The sequence below is a fragment of the Anomaloglossus baeobatrachus genome, chromosome 3, assembly GCF_048569485.1.
Source record: "Anomaloglossus baeobatrachus isolate aAnoBae1 chromosome 3, aAnoBae1.hap1, whole genome shotgun sequence".
NCBI lineage: Eukaryota > Metazoa > Chordata > Amphibia > Anura > Aromobatidae > Anomaloglossus > Anomaloglossus baeobatrachus.
In genome coordinates this window covers 557,924,415-557,937,161 of record NC_134355.1, presented here as the reverse complement: position 1 = coordinate 557,937,161, position 12,747 = coordinate 557,924,415, and the positions used below count along the sequence as shown (strand labels likewise).

General features: G+C 42.4%; 1 protein-coding gene across 1 annotated transcript in view; it reads left to right on the top strand.

Moving 5' to 3' along the window:
• MYO7B (myosin VIIB) overlaps positions 1–12,747 on the top strand; it is a 266,503-nt gene that overhangs the window by 250,754 nt on the left and 3,002 nt on the right. The window contains exons 42-47 of the mRNA XM_075340840.1: positions 8,442–8,526; positions 8,611–8,717; positions 8,822–9,007; positions 10,015–10,131; positions 11,251–11,334; positions 11,857–11,976. Coding sequence (XP_075196955.1) covers positions 8,442–8,526; positions 8,611–8,717; positions 8,822–9,007; positions 10,015–10,131; positions 11,251–11,334; positions 11,857–11,976 — 699 coding nt within the window. The remainder of the gene's footprint in view (positions 1–8,441; positions 8,527–8,610; positions 8,718–8,821; positions 9,008–10,014; positions 10,132–11,250; positions 11,335–11,856; positions 11,977–12,747) is intronic.

Here is a 12,747-nt window from a genome sequence, read left to right as displayed (position 1 = left end):
AAATAATGAAATAAAAGTTAAATTTTAAATAGATCAGTCTTTAGTTTAGGGCTTTAGTTGTCAATGGCAAATTGTATATTGATAGGCTATGGGTCGGACACAGATCTAACTGAAATCTGCCTCCAGAGTTTAATTTAAATAAAAGGAGGCATTACCAGTGTGATGTATCTAACACGGAACAGTAGGACTGAACTTTGTCTTATTACAAGCACATTTGTTGCAGCTCTCTCAGCTCTGCTGTATTGCAACAATATTACAACCCTGTCTGCCTGTGAGACGGTGGCTGAAGCTGAGAGGAACCTGCTGATGTGTCAGTTATAATCACACACAGCTCTGCAGTGAGATCAGGAGAGCAGAGTGCGGCCGTCACAAATCACACTGGTAACGTCTCCTTCTATTAATAATAATCTCTGGAGGCAGATTCCCAGGGAGATGTGTCTGGCCCATAGCCTAGAAAAGCTCATTTACATATACGAAAAACATGAATATCTCTGGAATAAGACATTGAATCACAGATATCAAGGTGTCATTTTATTCAGCTTTCTATGACCTACATGGCCATAGAGATGACTGAGGAGGGTTGATTCTACTGACAAATACCTTTAAATTTTTTACTTTAACCCCTTCACGACCATGGACGGATATTTCCGTCATGGAGCATGTCCCGTTAAGCCCCGCCCACTGCCGCAGGCAGGCGGCGTGGATCGGCACACATATCAGCTGTTTTCAACAGCTGACATGTGTGCCTACATGTTCCGAGTGGAATCGCATTCCACCCGTAACATTAACCCCTTAGATCTCGCTGCCAAAGTCTGGCAGCGAGATCTATATGCGCGCGGCCATGTTTTTTACTTACCGCCGCCCCCACCGGAAGTCACGTGAGTGATCACGTGACGTTCGGTGGTTGCCATCGTAGCACAGGGTCATGTGATGACGCCTGCAGCTACGAAGTTTCACTTTCGTTTTTCCTCGGCCGGGTGCAGAGGGAAAAAGAAAATTACTATTTCTGGTGTTTACAGCTGTATAGCTGTGATCAGCAGATAGCGATCAGCGATCGGATTGCTGATCGCTATAGCCCCCTAGGGGGACTAGTAAAATAAAATAAAAAAAGTTAAAAAAAAGTTTTAAAAAATTAAAAAAAAAAACAAAACCTGAAAGTTCAAATCAACCCCCTTTCCCCCCATTGAAAACTAAAGGGTTAAAAAAAAAATAATATTCACATATTTGGTATTGCCGCGTTCAGAAATGCCCGATCTATCAAAATAAAAAATCAATTAATCTGATTGGTAAATGGCGTAGTTGCAAAAAAATTCCAAACGCCAAAATTACGTTTTTTGGTCGCCGCAAGTTTTACGCAAAATGCAATAACAGGCGATCAAAACGTAGCATCTGTGCAAAAATGCTACCATTAGAAACATCAGCTCGAGACGCAAAAAATAAGCCGTCACTGAGCCATAGATCCCAAAAAATGAGAACTCTACGGGTTTTGGAAAATGGCGCAAAACGTACGCCACTTTTATTGGACAAGCTTGTGAATTTTTTTTAACCCCTTAGATACAAGTAAACCTATACATGTTTGGTGTCTACAAACTTTCACCGACCTCAGGCATCATACTGACACATCAGTTTTACCATATAGTGAACACCGTGAATAAAACATCCCAAAAACTATTGTGCCATCACACTTTTTTTGCAATTTTTCCACACTTGGAATTTTTTTGCTGCTTTCCAGTACACTATATGGTAAAACTTATGGTTTCATTTAAAAGTACAACTTGTCCCGCAAAAAACAAGCCCTCATATAGCAAGATTGACGGAAAAATAAAAAAGTTACGGCTCTCGGAAGAAGTGGAGCAAAAAACAAAAACGGAAAGTGCCCCGGGGCTGAAGGGGTTAATATTTACATTAAACTTAGCTATATTCAAAATTTATAATTGAAGAAATATTTGATTATAAAATGTTCCAATATCATTTTTGTTTTGACAAGAATTTAAAATGTGTAATTGTAATATTATAAATAAGATATCCGTAACTTCATCCAAAGTATATTTAACTTATTGGTTAACTTGAAATCATATTTTTGGGAAATACATGGAAAAACTTTGTTTTGTTGTGCTTTTTGCTGTTTACAGGGTAAGAAAAACAAATGTACTTTATTCTATGGATCATATGAAGATGGTAATACCAAATAAGTAGTTTTTTAATGTTATAGTACTTTGGCTCAATATAAACATGTTTTATTGGAAAAATAATTTCTGTAAAATCTGTTTATTTTACTATCAATATAACATGTAGATTTTTGGTACTCACCATCAATCTGTTTCTTGTTACTCTTCATTGGGGGACACAGAAACCATGGGGATGAACCATGGAGATAATATGCTGCCACCTGGAGGCTTACTTTATTATTACATAGAACTAAATATTGGCTCTACCTTGCCTGCTAGCATCCAGCCTTCTCAGTTTAGTGAGAAAGCAGTAGGCGAAAAGACAAGAAATTAAAGCATGAAAGAAAAAATAATTGAAATACACACCAAGAGGAGAACAATGTAATTGCACACTCAACTGGGCAACCAAGGGATGGTGCTGTATCCCTGAATGAAGACGAATGAGAAACAGATTTTATAGTGAGTACCAAAAATATAAATTTGTCAGTCACTTCATTTGGTGACAAAGAATCCATGGAACGTCCTAAAGCTGTCCATGGGGTGGGAAAAGGAAAAGTAAACCACTGGTGTCGTTCAAGCAAAAGCTTGAGCTACTGCTACCTACAGTATCTTCCTGCCAAGATTTCCATCTGCCGAGGCAAAGATGTGGAACCCTGTAAAATGTTAAACAAGTATGTACTAATGCCCGGGTAGCTGCCTTGCAGAGCTGCAGGGTCAAAGCCTGATGACAAACCGCCCAGGAACTTCACACCACCGGTAAAGAGTGCGCCCAGATCCCAAACGGGTGCTCCCTATTTTTCGACTTATAAGCCAGAATAATACTCGTTTTGATCCAGCGAGAGACAGTTACTTCAGAAGCGGCTTGACTCCTACGAGGCCTGCTTTGCAAGACAAATAAAGAATAAGACCTCCTAAACAGGGCGGTAGACAATAAGTAGCATCTAATGGCCCTGAACACATTCAGATTGTGCAATCTGTTCTCAATGGGGTGAGACAGAAAAGGGCAAAATGAAGGTCAGACAATATCCTCATGAAAGTGTAAGGGGAGACAACTAGTGGTGAGCGGACCCCTATCTGAAAAATCCGGATCCGCATGGTTCGAGGTTTTGATCAGAGTCCGACCAGTACCCGGGATCCGGGGTGCACAATCCGGATCCGTTTTTTTTTAAAAAATTTTTTTATTTTTATTCTCTCTCTCTCTCTCTCTCTCTCCCTCCCTCTCTCTCTCTCTCCCTCTCTCTCCTCTCTCTCTCTCTCTCTCTCCCTCTCTCTCTCTCTCCTCTCTCTCTCTCTCCTCTCTCTCTCTCTTTCTCTCCCTCTCTCTCTCTCCTCTCTCTCTCTCCTCTCTCTCGTCCCGGATCCCGTTCCCCATTGATTTATATGGCCGCGGATTTCGGATCGGATCCGGACTTCATCAACAACCCGATCCGGATCCGCTGGACCCGGATTATGACCGATCCGCTCAACTCTAGAGACAACCTTTAGGAGAAATGTCAGAACTGGTTGCAGCACAACCTTATCTTAGTGGAGAACAAGGTAGGGAGCATGGCACGAAAGTGCTGCCAGTTCCGAAACCCTTCTGATGGAAGTGAAGGCTATAAAGTAGTCCACCTTATAGAAAAGTAGAAGTGCAGGGAGCTCTCTGATGGGCTCAAAGTGGGAAAACTGAAGAGCCTCCAAACCGAGGTTGAGATTACATGAATCAAAGGATGGCCAATAATGAGGCTAAGGGCTCTTTTCCACTTGCAATTTTCATGTGCGAGTGCGATCCGATAAAACATCGGATTGCACTCACACCAGTGTTAATCAATCAGGTAGTGTCCTTCTGCTATATTTTCCTCAGCTCTGATCATGCTGAGCATCAAATCGCAGCATGCTGCGTATGGCTGTGTAGATCGCACCAGACTTGCTATGGGTGCAAGAAAAATATTGCATGGCATTACATACGTATGTCATAAGGATGGCATATGCATGTCACACGAATCCTTGGTGAGAAAAATCTACACACTCGCACGGCAGTCGCACGGCACTCGCATGTCAATCGGATGCTAGGTGAGAAAAAAACTCAGATCATACGCATGACACTCATTCCACTTTTCTGGGCGAGTATCGCAGTGATTATTTCATCGCAAGTGGAAAAGAGCCCTTAATATGTGCAATCCCCTGGAAATAAGTATTGATCTGTGTTTACATGGCTAAGTTCCTCTGAAACAACCTACCCAGGGTGGAAACCTGACCCTTAAGAGAGTTAAGCTCCAGCTCTGACTCCAGTCCGAACTGCAAAAAGGAAAGCAGTGCCCTCAAAGAAAAAGACATTGCAAAGGTACTAGTAAACTCAGACCAACAAAAGTATGCCTTCCAAGTGTGATGGTAGAAACATCACAAAGAGGGTTTACGTGCCTTAACCATGGTCTGAATAACCTAGAGGCTTGGCCTCCTCAGCTTCAAGTTTATGCCGTTAAAGTGAGTGACTGTAAATTGGGATGGAAAAATGGATAATTTCACAAAAGATCTGGGTATTCTGGGAGAATCCAAGGAACGTTTCCAAGTAAATTGATTCCATCTGAATACCAGATATCTGAGGCCAATATGGAGTCCCCAGGATGACCGAAATCCCTTCTGCTCTGATCTTCTTGAAGTGTCTATAAAGAAGAGGTAGAAGTAGAAAAATGTACTGCAGTGAGAACTGGGACCAAGGGATTTCAAGTGTGCTGATCTCCAGAATGTTTATTGAGAGACGTTTCTCCTAGCTGTTCCATGATTCCTGAACTGAGAAGCAGTGAAAAACTGCTCTTCATCCAGTGAGGCTAGCACCTGTAGTCAGGACCCTACAACTTAATGTGATGAAAAGAGTGATCCTGAGCCCGAAAGGATGACATTAGCCACTACCTTAGGGAATGGTGATAGTGAAGTGGAAGACATAAATAGGCCTATCTAGGGACTGTACTTATCTGTCCGAGTAAGCCAGAAGTGTGTTCTACAACTGCTTTGAATGAAATTGACTGAATAGGAGAATGTAGGGAATGGTTCCCTAGACGGTTCAAGGTTCAGATGAAAGACTAAAGAGCTAGCTATTTCTCCTCTGGAAGAAAGAGAAGAAAGATAGACACCCATGCTGTGTCAAGAATCATCCTTAAAAAGTGTACCCATTGAGTAGGCACTAGTGTGGATTTTGATTGAAGGTGAAGGTGGGGGAGTTGTATGGTATTAGGGAGGGGAGTGGGGGTAAAAGGATAAAGGCCCAAGAGAGTGTCAGGGAATACTCAGCTGTACTGTGGAACATTCTGTCTTCTGCTCTATGTATGCGTGCGCTATGTCAGGTGGGTGGGCAGGAGCCTGCTGGCATACGGTCCTCCGCCCTGTACCTGAACATCCAACTCTGTCAAGGTACCTTGTTCCTGCCAAATTGGCGCAAAAGGAGACAGACTGAATAATACAGACTGGACTCTCCATCACTATGTGGGTGAAACTTAGTGCACGATTAAACTCTGGTGCCCAGAAGGAGATTTCATCTGCTAAAAAAAAGAAACAGTTAACACCTAAGAAAGGTTTGAAACAGACCTTGCCTCCACCTAACACTAAAAAAATTGAGGATGCCAGATGCTAGCAGCAAAGTAAAGTCTGCTGCTGAGCCAATTCTAGCCAATCCTTCTGCATACCCCCTTGCCTGCTCTGTCCCCATCACACACCCCTGCTCTCGCTCTGTCCCTTGTATACCCCCTCTGTTCACTGTCTGTCCTCCAGCACAGCCCTCCTTCCTGCTTGCTGATTCTTTACATGTCTCTTCCCTATCTTTTTATACTTATTTTTTCCTTGTTTGTCATGTGACCCCCTCCAAACCTGAGACCCCCGCCTATGCCATCAGTGACTCAATCATCTCCAAGAGCAAGTCGTAGTATGAATAGCATTCTCTTTAAAAGCAGCACACTGCAGGAAGCCAGCTGCTGGGTGATGACGTGTGCTGCAGCTAAAGAGATTGAATATTCACTGCTCCCCACGTCCATAATCCTTCCCATCTCCCACCACCAGCTTTAGTGCCGAGAGGTGGGCAGGATTATAATGTGGGGAGCAATGAATATTCATATCCTCAATAGGCTGGCATATCTGCAGCGCAGGCCCCCAACAGATCTGTGTTCTACAATGCATTTCAGCTGGATGTACGCCCTCAGATGCACATCCAACTAAAACACGCTCTGGGGTTGGCGGGCCCTCCCATCCCCTGGCCTGGTTGCGGTGACGATCCCTGCAACCATAATCATTATCTGCCGGCTGCTGCATAAGTCAGTGTGGGGGGAAGGACAGTAGAGATAACTAACATCTTTCTCATAAGGTCCCTATGTGGGGAAGAAAAGCACAGCTGAGTTTAGCTGTGTTACATTAAAACCCCTTCTATCATCTCTCCCCCTCTCACTACACTGCTTGTCCAGAGATGTGTCAGTAATCACACTAATGTTTGTTGTACTCAAGCAACTTGTAATTGCTGTGGCGAAAGATCAGAACACAATATAGTAGTGCCTGCAGAGCACTCTTGGTTGAGGAGATATTAGCAATCAAAGTATTTGTCACCTAATGAGTTATTTTTTTGTTAAAGCAGGCTTTACACGCTACGACATCGCTCAAGTGATCTCGTTGGGGTCACGGAATTTGTGACGCACATCCGGTCGCTTTAGCGATGCCGTTGCGTGTGACACCTATGAGCGATTTTGCATTGTCGCAAAAACTTGCAAAATCGCTCATCGGTGATATGGGGGTCCATTCTCAAATATCGTTACTGCAGCAGTAACGAAGTTGTTCCTCGTTCCTGCGGCAGCACATATCGGTACGTGTGACACCGCAGGAACGAGGAAGCTCTCCTTACCTGCCTCCCGGCCACAATGCGGAAGGAAGGAGGTGAGCGCTTCTATTGGGCGGCGGTTCAGTGATGCTGCTGTTACGTCGCTGTGACGCTGAACGAACCGCCCCCTTAGAAAGGAGGCGGTTCGCCGGTCACAGCGACGTCGCAGGGAAGGTAAGTAGTGTGACGGGTCCGGGCGATGTTGTGTGACACGGGAGAGATTTGCCCGTGTCGCACAACCGATGGGGGCGGGTACGCACGCTGGCGATATCGGTACCGATATCGCAGTGTGTAAAGCGGCCTTAAGTCCAAGCGGATGTTATCAAATAATTTTCATAGAGGGTATGTACTTTTTCTCCCTGTATGATGCTAACCAATTATAAGAAGGAAGCAACTCTCAAAGGAAAGAACACGCCATAGGTTAGAGTAGATTTCTCAGAAATGTAACCACACTTATGTTCATTGTGCTGAAGCAACTTTTACTCGCTGTGCATTGAAATCAGAGCGGGGTGTCATTACATCTCACAAGGGAGCAGTATATTCTAGACCTCGCCTGTTTCAGATATAATGACCCCCAGCTCTGATCTCACTGCATAGTGATTACAAATTGCTTGAGTACAACAAACATTAGTATGATTACTGTTGCTTCTCAGTACAGGTAGTGTGGGGAGAGGAGGAAAGCTGATAGAAGGGTTTGTAATGTTGCATATCTAAACTTACCTGTTCTGCCCTTCTCCTCATAGGTACCTTATCAGAAAGGTATTAGTTATCTGTGCTGTCCTCCCCCCTCTCTGACTCATGCAGAAGGTTAGACCAGGAGAGTCACACACTGAGAATCTCTAAGATGTGGTGGGGGTGTGTTCTTTTTCTGCTGTGTTGCTGCCTGCTTATGATTGGTTAACATCATACAGGGAGAAGAAGTACACACCCCAGTAAAATCTATCTGATAACACTCACTTGGACTTAACAATAGTTAAGTCATTAGGTGTTAATTACTTTGATTGCTAATATCTCCGAAACACAGAGGCAAAATAAAAAAAAGGGAAAAAATAATAATTCCACTATTACATTATACAGCCGCCATTAGGTATGTGTTCAGTTTAACATGAAAAATTTGGTGTAAGGTCCTCTTTACTCAAAGATTTAGCTCGATACTGGCTTTAATAATTCCAGTATAAATCTAAAGAGGGGTTTAGTTCATGTATAGAAACTTCATTAGATCTTTGAGACAGCCTTCCTTTCCTGAGATTATAAAGTTGGTATAATTTGTAAGAGGCAGGATAGTTAGAGTTTTAGTCCTGCATTGAATGAACTAAGAAAGTTTAAAAAAAGGGTCTAGTGTGAGTTGTGCTGTAAAGTTGACTTCCCATATTTTGATAATATTTGATTTAATGTGTTCTGGAGTAGTACACTGATGTGCTGATTATATTTTTCTATAGGTTATTAGTCTGAATGAGCAAGATTATTTCTATGATGCACTAAGACAACTGAATGACTATATCCGAAAGAGCCGTCCTACTGCAGGTAAATTGTGCATGTCATTTCTAACTTGCAGCTAGACATTATTTTATCAAGTCTTGAGTCTAGTAACATTATTGTGTTATGCAGGAGCACCAAATTTTGCCAGTTTCCAGTTGTACTTCATGCGGAAGCTGTGGGTATCTGTTCAACCAGGGAAAGATATTAAGGCTGACACTATATTTCATTATCATCAGGTGAGTGACATTTCCATTACAAGATCTCTTCAGTTTTACACTATACATAGAATGGAAAGGTGTAAAATATAAAAGCTCTCTCTTTATCTTAATGTAATATTCAGGAGCTACCAAAATACATGCGGGGGTACCACCGATGTACTGTGGAAGATGCTGCAAACTTAGCTGGACTGATATACAAGATACAGTACAACAATGACCGCTCTCACTTTGTCAACCTCAATAAAATCCTACGGGATTTTGTTCCTGAGTATCTTATGCGTATGATTTCACAGGAAGAATGGAAGAAGGTGGGTGAGAAATACATTTCCATATATGTCAGCATAAATTGGCCAAAATTTAGTAGTTGCTAACTACCTGCCTGTTATATACGTCGCAAATCTCTGCCGAAACAGAGCGTCATAGATCACTCCTGACAGCAATTCTGCGGCTTATCACAGATAGCACACGGAGATCACATGTGTGCCAAAATCACAACACATGGAGGGACATATGCACCTTTATCACTTCAGTGAAAAACGTCTGTGTTTTTCACTGACATGTGAAAGAGGACTTAGGCTGGTGATAAACGAGCGTATGGCATCCGATGTGAGAGCATAGGATGCATTAAGCTAATAACCATCAGCTAGTCCTCTGCTGTGAGTGTGAGCTGAATGTCATTATACTGTGATCCGATCCTGCAATTGGATCACAGCTGCGGAGGAGAGGGTGGGACTAAACTCCCCATCTTCTCCATTATTATTATGATACGATTATCTCACTGCACTCCGGTATAATACGAGTGCAATTCGATGTTTCACTCGCACCCATAGACTTGTGTGGGTGCGAGTGAATACGGATCAGATTACACTAGCAGCATGCTGCGATTGTTTTCTCGGTCTGATTAGGGCTGAGAAAAAATTCACAGATGGGAACGGCCTGATAGAGTAACATGAGTTCTAGTGGAATATGATTTCTTTATCACATTCCACTTGGCCCATTTTACTCGCCGTGTGTCCTAGCCCTTAGACATGAATCGGTGAGTCTTTACATGTCCAATATGTACATATACACCATGCTGCGATTTTTTTTCCCTCAAGACAAATACAGCTGAAAGAAAAAATCACAGATCTGCACTGCATCATTGAATAACACGGGTCCAAGTGCAATCCCTTTTTTTTCTCGCATTGCACTTGTCTGAGCTGTATGCCAGTGTGAACGAACCCTTAAAAATTGGATATAATCTGCTTTTTAAATAGCAATGTGCTCCTGTATATTGGGGATGTGTCCCAATGGAAATGTGTTATTTTCTTTGTAGAACATAATAACATCTTATAACAAACATGAGAAGAAAACTGTGGAAGAAGCTAAGATCGCATTTCTGAAGCACATTAGCAGGTGGCCAACATTTGGCTCTGCGTTCTTTGAGGTCAAGGTGAGTGGAGTGTGCACATGTGAGAAGTAACAGAAATTAGTCTATTACCAGCAGAATCATTATTTCCAATGGAGGCATGAAAAATGTGTCTCATACTGTGATCCAGATTCATCAAATCGATTATGCTACAATTCTGGAGTAAATCGCTTTGAAGTGACCACATTTTTGCTCAGATGGGAATTCCCAAAAAAATTGGTGACTATTGATATTTTTACCATTTTCAAAAATGGCAACAGCTGGGGTGTGACAGTAATGTGACGCCACTGTTTGTCTAGTTGATGATGAGCTGTTTTTTACACTAGAAATCTTACTCTAGTCCCCAACTGTAGTAAGATGAGTTTTGAAGCGCACAGAGGCATGTGCCACTAGTCACACACTCTTAACACTCTTAACACTAGAAGTCTCAGGAATTTCGAGCTCCATAGGGTTCCAATGGTAGAAATGTTAAATGACCCCTCTCTGGGACTTCTAGTGTTAATTTATTAACAGGCATCCACGTTTTGATGAATCAGGAGCCTCTGACTCCGGCACACCAGTCTTCATGAGGGAGTCATGTTGGAGTAAAACCCTCCTGACTCATTAACAGGTGCACACCTGTTAATGAATCTGGCATGTCTTGAAAGTGGCGTGCGCTTCGCAACTAATCTTACTCCAGTCAGCGACTTGAGTAAGATTTTTGCCATAAGGTACGCTACAGCTCATAATAATTTAGGCAATCTGTGGCATCACGCCTGTGTTTCATTTTGGCAGATTTGAGGAGAACTAGAATGCAAATGCCAAAAATTGTAAAAATTTTGCGCAACCTTGAGTTGCAAAAAATTTTTGCAACTTATCAAAGAATTTTCTACGAAATTCTGTTGAAAATACATTAATGAATCAGGGCTTTTGAGAATACGAGCTCTTCAATTTTTCATTTAAGAAAATTGGATTTTCAACATATTAAAATTAATGTTGAATTAGTTTGTACCTAATAACGTTTCATTGTTCACGGTATATTATTGGATACATTTCTATGTAATGTGATATTACTTACCATACTGTATACTTACTACTATATCTATTGTTCGGACACCAACGTTTTTTTGTTTCATTTGGTAATAATATAGCTTTACCTTACAGCAATCATCTGATCCTTCAATGCCTGATATTGTACTCATTGCAATAAACAAGCATGGGGTATCCTTATTCCATCCCAAGACTAAGGTAAGAAATATAGGCTTCCAGGAAATTAATGATCCTCTAATCATTCCTACATCTGGAAACAAATTTAGCATATATAAAAAGTGAGTACACCCCTCACATTTTTGTATATATTTTATTATAACTTTTCAAGAGACAACACTATGACACTGATACAATGTAAAGTATTCAGTATACAGCGGCGTGTGTTATTGTTTGGATGTACCTGGCTTCCTGGTGGAAGGGTGGCAACGACGGTGGAGTGGGGTCACAGGAGGAAGGAGCAGGCTGCAGTGGCGGCTGGACTTAACAGTTGTGGCCCCTATTAAAGAAGAAAAAATTAATTGCTCCCCACCCCCTTAATCCCACCCACCTCTCTGCACTGAACCTGGCACCGAGAGGTGGGTGAGATTATGGGCATGAAGAGCAGTGAATATTTATTTTTTTTAATAGCGGGCACAATGTTCACCCCAGCTGCTGGCTTCCTTTTATGGAGCATTGTTTCGGCTTATAGTTGACAGTTCTTCTGTTCTTCTGTCCACATAGGAGTTGCTTGTTAACCATCCATTAAATAAAATCTCTCGCTGGAACAGTGGAAATACATATTTTCAGATGACTACTGGGAATCTGGTACGAGATAACAAAATCCTATGCGAGACTTCATTGGTAAGTGCCATGTCTGTGTGATTTGCAATTTAATAATATCCTTCATGCTGACAAAGATTCACCCAAAAGTTCAAAATAATTACAAGAAGTATGGGAGGGTCTAAAAATGGCATACCACCATATCAGTGAGGTGGGCTTTTAATTGAATGCAAGCAAGTCATTGGACAATCATGACAGGTGCAATGGTTGCTGCGAAGTGAGGGAAAGGATGATCCTGCACTTGTAGTATTGTCAAAATGCTGATGAAGTGTGTACACTCCAAAAAAGTGAATATCAAGTTACAAAGCTTGAAAATTGTGACAGTTTCTGGACAAGTTAGGTGCAGGCGAATAACGGAGCGATACAGGGATGCAGTCTCAAGGTTTTTACTCACTGTAGCAGGTTCTAAGGTAACACAACTAATCAGTGGCCGCCTTTGGAGTGCTGTGTTCCACTGTCATGGGCTCCAGTCGATCCCGGGTAGCTCGGAGGTCAAGACCGGTGCACCCTTCTTATGTTCCTTCCCTGTTTGTCTTCCCAATCTGACTTCTTGCCTGCCTATATCGCGCCTACGCACACAGTGACCTGAGCTGGTGTCCGTGGGCTCTGTAGGGTGGCTTGAAGCTCTATCCCTTGGCCCTATGTGGTCACCTTCCAATGGATTCATGTGCGGAGTTGGCTCGGTGCTAGCTGTATTCTTAGCCTCCGGTTTAGATGAGCACATTGCTTCTTCTCCTCTAGTCTAGGGACCGGATCAACGTCTGCAGCCAAGTCCCTCCACTCCAATATGTC